The 7,174-nt window shown below is 71.5% G+C and overlaps 2 protein-coding genes across 2 annotated transcripts; both read left to right on the forward strand.

Annotated features, from left to right (window-relative positions):
• The first annotated feature begins 52 nt into the window (after positions 1-52).
• CD37 (CD37 molecule) lies at positions 53-2,308 on the forward strand. Its single transcript, XM_051643951.1, has 9 exons — positions 53-115; positions 225-292; positions 443-515; positions 618-742; positions 1,234-1,308; positions 1,404-1,508; positions 1,575-1,754; positions 1,863-1,946; positions 2,220-2,308. The coding sequence occupies exons 2-9, from the start codon at positions 227-229 to the stop codon at positions 2,295-2,297; spliced, it is 786 nt and encodes a 261-aa protein (XP_051499911.1). The 5' UTR covers positions 53-115; positions 225-226; the 3' UTR covers positions 2,298-2,308.
• A 480-nt stretch (positions 2,309-2,788) lies between these two features.
• KASH5 (KASH domain containing 5) lies at positions 2,789-6,174 on the forward strand. Its single transcript, XM_051643944.1, has 15 exons — positions 2,789-2,830; positions 2,909-3,381; positions 3,452-3,507; positions 3,906-3,978; positions 4,060-4,200; positions 4,289-4,406; positions 4,500-4,550; positions 4,645-4,722; positions 4,818-4,874; positions 5,003-5,062; positions 5,184-5,248; positions 5,322-5,400; positions 5,493-5,563; positions 5,657-5,856; positions 6,065-6,174. Exons 2-15 carry the CDS (start codon positions 3,347-3,349, stop codon positions 6,172-6,174), a joined length of 1,194 nt encoding a protein of 397 aa, XP_051499904.1. The 5' UTR covers positions 2,789-2,830; positions 2,909-3,346.
• The last annotated feature ends 1,000 nt before the right edge of the window (positions 6,175-7,174 follow it).

A 7,174-nucleotide genomic window follows, 5' to 3' on the forward strand; every position in this document is an offset into this window, starting at 1 on the left:
CGGGGGTCCCATCCGGGGAGCAGCCCGACCCCCCCGCCCCGGTGCCGCCCCGCGGAGCTTCCGCCGCCCCCGGCGCTTCCTGCCCCGGGACGGAGCTGGGACGGCAGCACCGCAGGTGCCGGGGGGTGGCTGAGAGGGGGGGTCGGGGGTGCTTTGCCCCCTGAAGGGGCCAAATCGGGCCCTGGGTAGGCACCGACCCCCCTCTTTCTATCCCCCGGGCGCAGGGATGAGCCCCAGAAACTGCCTGAGCTTGGCCAAGGGCTTCCTCTTCCTCTTCAACCTCCTCTTCTTTGTGAGTGGGGGGGAGATGGGGTTTGGGGGGATGTGGGGGGTCTTGGGGTGCGGAGAGGAGTTGGGGGGATGTGGGACTGGGGGTCTACAGCCTCCTGAGGCCTGTAGCAGCCGTGGGGCTGCCCCCCAACTTGCCCCTCCCTGCCCCCAGACCCTGGGCAGCCTCCTCCTCGCCTTCGGCCTCTGGGTCCTCTTCGACCGGCACAGCTTCGCCGCCGTGCTGGGTAAGAGACCCCTGAGCTGTAGGGACCCCCAAGCCGTGGGTCCAGGACCCCCTGAGCTGTGGGGACCCCGGCTCCGTGGGTCCTGACCCCCATGCCCCCCAGGCTCACCTCTGTACAGCCTACGGGTCTGGTCCTACATCTTCTCCGTGGTTGGTGTCGTCTCCATGCTGCTGGGCTTCCTGGGGGGGCTGGGGGCCTGCAAGGAGATCAGGGCCATGCTGCTGATGGTGAGGGGCTGGGGGCGGGGCACTGGGGGGTTGTGGGGGTGTCTGTGGAGCTGGGGAGGCAAGGGGTTGGGGGGTTGGATGGCTGTGGGGCATGCAGGGCCTGTGTGGGCAAGGGGCTGGGGGGTTGGTGGGCTGAGGGGGTTGTTGGGCTTGAGGGGGTGTTGGGCTGGGGGGTTGTAGGGCTGAGGGGGTGTTGGGCTGGGGGGCCAGGGGGTTGTTAGGCTGGGGGGTTGTTGGGCTGAGGGGGTGTTGGGCTGGGGGGCCAGGGGGTTGTTAGGCTGGGGGGTTGTTGGGCTGAGGGGGTGTTGGGCTGGGGTCCAGGGGGCTCTGCTGCAATTTCCTAGGGCAGCCACAGGGCCACGTGTTTCCACCACATCCTGCACCTGTGGGGCTGCAGGGGGGGAGCTGGGGGCCCATGCTCGCCCAGTGTCCCCCCTGAGGCTGGGGGCTTCTGGCTGACCCCCACCTCTCCTAACGCCCCCCATCCCCAGTACTTCGGGATCCTGCTGCTGCTCTTCGCTGCCCAGATCACAGTGGGGGTCATCATCTACACGCAGCGTGTCAGTGTGAGTGGGGGGTTGCCGGGGGGCTTCTGGTGTGGGGCAGGCCGTGGGGGGACACCGGTGCCATGGGGCACAGTGCTCACCCCCCTGCCCCACAGCTGGCCACCAAGGTGGCCACCTACGCACAGGAACTGATCCGGGGGTACCCGGCCCAGGGGCCGCCTGGGGACCCCCATGAGAGCTGGGATGCCATCCAGCAGCAGGTGAGACCACACAGGTGACCCCCCTCCCCAGCTCCACAGCCACCCCACTGACCTCCTGCTCCCCAGCTCAGTTGCTGTGGCTGGAATGGAGCCCAGGACTGGGACCACCCTGATGGACCCCCCGGGGACGGGGCTGTCGCCTGCTCCTGCCTCCAGGAACCAGCACCCAACAGCACCCACGGGCCCTCCCCGGCCCTGCCCCACGGCCGCTGCCCCATGGCTGACCCCCAGGACATCTTCCCCAGGGTGAGGCACAGGGGGCTGGGGGGGGATTAGGGGGGTGCTGGACTGTCAAGCAGGGGTAGGGGGCTTCTGGCCTGGGGGCTCCCCTGGTTGTCACCCCGCTCCTGGCAGGGTTGCGCCGAGGGCGTCCAGGGCTGGCTGGCTGAAAACCTGGTCACCGTGGTGGGGGCTTGCCTGGGCATCGGCCTGATGGAGGTAGGGGGCTGCCCGGGGGGCAGCTTGAGGGACCAGGGGGTGGTTTGGAGGCAGGGGCCTGGGCCGTGGGGCTGACATGGGGGCCATGGGGTGGTCTGGGGGCAGTTTGGAGGGCTGTGGGGCAGCTTGAGAGACCAGGGGGTGTTTGGAGGCAGGGGCCTGGGCTGTGGGGCTGCCGTGGGGGCCATGGGGTGGTTTTTGGGCTGAGGGGCAGGATGGGGGGCCACGGGCTGATCTGGGAGCTGCAGGGCAGCATCTTACCCTGTCCCCCAGCTTTGCCTGCTGATGCTGTCGATGTTCCTGGTCAGGAACCTGGACCCCGACTACGAGAAAATGCTGCGGGGGCTCTGAGGGCAGCCGGGGGGAGGGGGGGGGGGGGAGGGATTCACCGCGGGGCTGCCGGGGCTGTTCTCTCGGGGCCCTCACTCAATAAAGGCCACAGGAACGACCCCCGGCCCGACCCGGCGCCTTTATAGGGGGCCGGGCGGGAGGCCCCGCCCCTCGCCCCGCCCCCTGCCCCGCCCCCTCCCCGTTTGGGCGGGAAGCGGCGCGCGCGGCGCCGTCAGGGCCCTGAGGCGAGCGCGACCCCCGGGACCCCCGGGACCCCCCGCCTTGTTCCCCGCGTGCCCCCCGGCCCAGCCGGGCCGGCCCTCCCAGCCCCCCCTCGCCCCGGGACCCCCAGCCCCCCCGGGATCCCCCAGCTCCCCGGGACCCCCGGCCCCCCCCGGCCTCTCCAGCCCCCCCCCCGGGACCCCCAGCCCCTCCCAGGACCCCCGGCCCCCCCCGGGACCCCCGGCCCCTCGCCATGGCTGCGGCCCCCGCTGCCGCCTGCCCCGCCGAGGAGGCCGCTCCGCCCGCAGAGCCCCGGCAGGAGCCCCCGCACCGTGGGTACCGGCAGCCGGGGGGGGGGGAGGGGGGCGAGGGGCCGGGACCCCCATGACCTTCCCCCGCGCCCCCCGCAGCCCCAGACCCGGCGGATTTCATCCTCGACTGCACCTTCGCCGCCTGCGACCCCGAGCAAACAGGTACCCCCGGGCCTGCCCCTCCCCGGCCCAGGGCCGCTCCCGCCGCGGGGAGACCCGGGGGGGCCGAACCCCCTTCCCCAGCCCCCGCACCCACGGGGGAGGCACGGAGTGGCTCGGGGGCCTCGGAGCCCACCCAGGGGCAGGGACCCCTCCCACCCCCCCGAGCCCCGGGGGCCGGAGCAGCCCCGGGGGGGCCGGGGCCGGTGGCGGGGCCGCTCCAGCCGGTGCCGCGCAGGGACGGTGCTGGCCCGGCGGGTGGTGCAGTACGTGCAGGCGGTGACGGGCCGCAGCGAGGCCGAGCTGCGGGCGCTGGGCCGGGCCCTGGACCCCGCGGCCACCGGCGCCGCCCTGGACCTGCCCAGCTTCCACGCGGCCATGCGGGGCTGGATCGCCCAGTGCCGGCAGGACGGGTGGGTGACGGGGGCACCGGGGGCGGGGGGGTCGGTCCCTCCGGACACCCTGACCCTGCCGTCCCCGCAGGGCCGCGTGGCTCCTGGAGGATGCAGCAGCCGGAGACCCCAGCACGGTGCTGGCGGGTGGGTGTCCGGCCCAGTGCTCCCAGTGCCCTCCAGTCCAACCCTGGTATTCCCGGTGCCCCCTCCAACGATCCCAGTGCTCCCAGTAACCCTCACATTGCTCCCCGGCGGCTCTCCAGTGCCCCCAGTCCCTCCACGGTGCTCCCCAGGCACTCTCCAGTGCTCCTGTTCCCCCTTCCAGTGATCCCAGTCGTTCCAGTCCCCACCTCCGCATTCCCACTGCCCCTTAGCCCCTCCCCAGTCCCTCCACAGTGCTCCCCAGTCCCTCTCCTGTGCTCCCAGTCCCCCTCCAGTGATCCCAGTGGTCCCAGTAACTCCCCAAATGTTCCCAGTGCCCCCTCCAGTGGCCCCAGTAACTCCCCCAGTGCTCCCAGTCCCTCTTTGTCCCTGTCCCGCAGCCGAGGAAGGACGCATGTTCCCAGCCACTGACCTGCTCCAGCCCGACGGGGACAGCTCGGACACAGCCAGCCCGTAGGTGCCAGCTCTCTGGGATGGGTGGGCGGGGGGCGACGTCCCCCCGTCCTCAGCGTGTCCCCCCCGTGTGTCCCCCAGCGCCGAGGCCGCGGTGCTGCGGGGCCGGGCGGAGCGGCTGGCGGCCCGGAACGCGCGGCTGCAGCGCGACGCCGAGTCGGCCGAGGAGCTGAGCGCCCGCCTGGCCGAGGAGGTGGCGGGGCTGCGGGCCCAGCTGCGCAGGTGGGCGCCGGGCGGGGGGTCCCGGCCACCCTCGGTGCCCCCCCGGGGACAGGGACGGGGGCAGGCAGTGTCCCTCTGTCCCCCACAGCAGCCAGCTGGCCCTGGAGCGGGCCCGGGCGGCCGCTGAGGAGCTGGAGGAGCTGAAGGTGACGGCCAAGGGGCTGGAGGAGGAGAACAGGGAGCTGAGGCGGCACGTGAGGAAGATGGTGAGGGGGACATGGGGAGGGGGACACTGGGGACCTGGGGCAGGGTCACAGGGGACTGGGACAGCAACTCACACACCCCCAACCCACCCCCAGGAGAAGGAGCAGCAGAGCCTCCGCTCAGAAGCCAACACCCTCCAGGAGGAGGTGGGAGACAACCCGGGGGGACCCCGGGGGAGGGGGACACGCTGGGGGTGGCATCGGGCGGGGAGACCCCGGCCCCTTTTCCTCCCCCGAGCAGAACCAGCGTCTGGTCACCGAGAGCCAAGAGCTGCGGGAGAGTCTGCAGGGGATGGCGGCTGAGGTGGCCAAGGTGGAGGTAACAGCAAGAGCTTCGTTAGGCACTAACGAGGTGGGGGGTCTGCCCCCCCGCCCCCCCTCCCAAACACAGTAGTCCCCTTTCCCCCCCCCCAGGCCCAGCTCCATCACTGCTCAACTCTGCTCGCCTCCCGGGACACAGCGCTCGCCCAGGTGAGCAGGGATGGGGACACTGGGGACACCACCAGCCCCTGGACCACCCCAAGGCCACCCCCCAGCCCCCCCCCCAGCCCCCTCCCACAGCTGTGACCCCCCCAGCTCCCCCCGCTGTCCCCCCACAGGCTGGGCAGCAGGTGCAGGAGCTGGAGCAGGCACTGGAGGAGTCCAACACGGCACTGCAGGTACAGCCCCCCCGGCACTCCCAGACCACGCTGTGTTTGGGCCACCCAAGTGCCCCCAAATCCCGCTTTTCTGCCACCAAAATCCCCCGTTTTTGCCCCAAATCCCCCTTTTTTGCCCCAGGAGCTGGAGCTGGAGATGAAGCAGCTCCAACAGCAACTGGGCCGGATGCAGGAGGCCTGGGACAAGTATGCAGGGGTGGGGGACATGGGGGGGCCATGGTGGGGGGGAACACCCACCAACCCCTCTGCTCCCTGCCAGGCCCCCCTGGAGCCCCCCCAGTGACCCCGGTGACATCCCCGCGCAGCCACTCGGTGCCGAGATCGCGGCCACGTGCCAGGTTGGGGAGGACACCTGGGGCTGGAGGGGGGGGTGGAGGGTCAGGGGCTCCCCCCAACCACTGACATCCCCCCCGCCCCTGGCTCTGCCCAGGACCCGGAGCTGGACGTGGAGTCAGTGACACCAGCAGGGGACAGAGAGGGGACAGTAGCCCAGGAGAAGAGGTAGCTCTAGTGGCCACGTGCCCACATCCCCCTCCCCACAGAGAGACCCCCTCCCCAAAGGCAGGCCCTGACCCTCCCCCTCGCTCCCTGCAGGGACCCCCCGGCGCTGCGGCTGCTGCTGGGCCTGGTGGCCCTGCTGGCCTTGCTGGCCCTGCTGGCCCTGCTGTGCTGCTGGCTGGGGCCACCACAGGGCCTGCAGCACTGGCCACAGCCACAGCTCTGCTACCGCCGGCCCCCCCCCGCTCTGAGACCCCCGAGACCCCCCCCGAGACCCCATAAACACCATGGCTGCTGTGCCTTATGCTGTCTTCCTGGTTCATTCCAGTCCTCCCAGTTCATTCCAGTCTCCCCAGACCCCCTTGCGCCTCATCCCAGTATCCCCAGTTTCCCCAGTCCTCTCACCAGCCCATCCCAGTTCCACCCAGTTCACCCCAGTGCCTCTCACCCGTCCATCCCAGTCCCCACCCAGTTTCTCTCTAGACCCCTTGTGCCTCTTCCCAGTTCCCCCAGTCCTCTCACCAGCCCATCCCAGTTCCCTCCAATCTCCCCAGTTCCCCCCGATCCCCCCAATCCACGCTCACACCCCATGTTTCTCCATCACGTTTATGTAACCTGGGTGTGGGGGGGGGTGAGACACCCGGGACCCCCTCGGCCCCCCCTGCTCTTTCTGTGCTTCTGGGGGTCTCATCACGCACTCCCCGCCCCCAGGGCCCCTCAGGAGGGGTCCAGGGGAGCTCCCAGGGGTCCCCAACTCTCCTGTGGTGCCGGTGTCAGGCCAGCCTGGGGGGTGGGGGGGGGGGCAGGTGTGAGGATTCCCGTGTCCAGGCAGCCCCCCCCCCTCCCAGTGCCCCCCCTACCTGTGGTGTCCTGGGCTCCTCCTTCAGGTCCCATCTTGCCCAGATGCCAAGGTTTCCTGCGGGGGGTATGAGATGGGTCCCAGCATCCCCCAGTATGTCCCAGTCCCTCCCCAATGCCCCCCACTCCATCCCCAGTGCCCACAGTAACTCTCCTGTGCCCCCCAGTCCACCCCCACTGCTCCCAGTACTCCCCCAGTGCCTCTCCCATACCCCCCACTACTCTCCAGTGCTCCCAAGCCCCCCTCCAGCGCCCCTCCCATACCCCCCAGTGCCCCTTCCATGCCCCCCAGTACCCGCCCCAGTGCTCCCAGAACCCCCCCACCTGGGCACAGGGCCTCCTCCACAGCCCCCAGGCTGCTGCTGCCAGGCCCAGGACCCCCCCGAGCCCCCCCAGCAGCACCAGCCCGTGGCTGCTGGGGGGGGGGGGTCCCCTGGTGCTGCGCAGTGGGGGGGGTCCACGGGGGGGGCCCTGGGGGGAAAGGGGAGGGTCAGAGGGGTCCGAGGGGGGGCAGCCCCTTGCCTGGGGGGGTCCCAGGGGCAGTACCTGGGCGGCAGCGCAGGTGGGCGCAGCTGGGGAAGTGGGGGGGCCGCCCCTGCAGCCCCCCCAGGTGCTGCACGAGGGTCCCCAGCAGCTGCGACACGTTCACCGTCTGCAGCTGGACACAGCCCTGGGGGTCCTGGGGGGGCGGGGGGGGTCACAGGAGCCCCCTTCCAACTCCTCTCAGGACACCCCCTCCCCGGGGATCCCCTGACA

The sequence above is a fragment of the Apus apus genome, unplaced genomic scaffold (genome assembly GCF_020740795.1).
Source record: "Apus apus isolate bApuApu2 unplaced genomic scaffold, bApuApu2.pri.cur manual_scaffold_72_ctg1, whole genome shotgun sequence".
NCBI classification, from domain to species: domain Eukaryota; kingdom Metazoa; phylum Chordata; class Aves; order Apodiformes; family Apodidae; genus Apus; species Apus apus.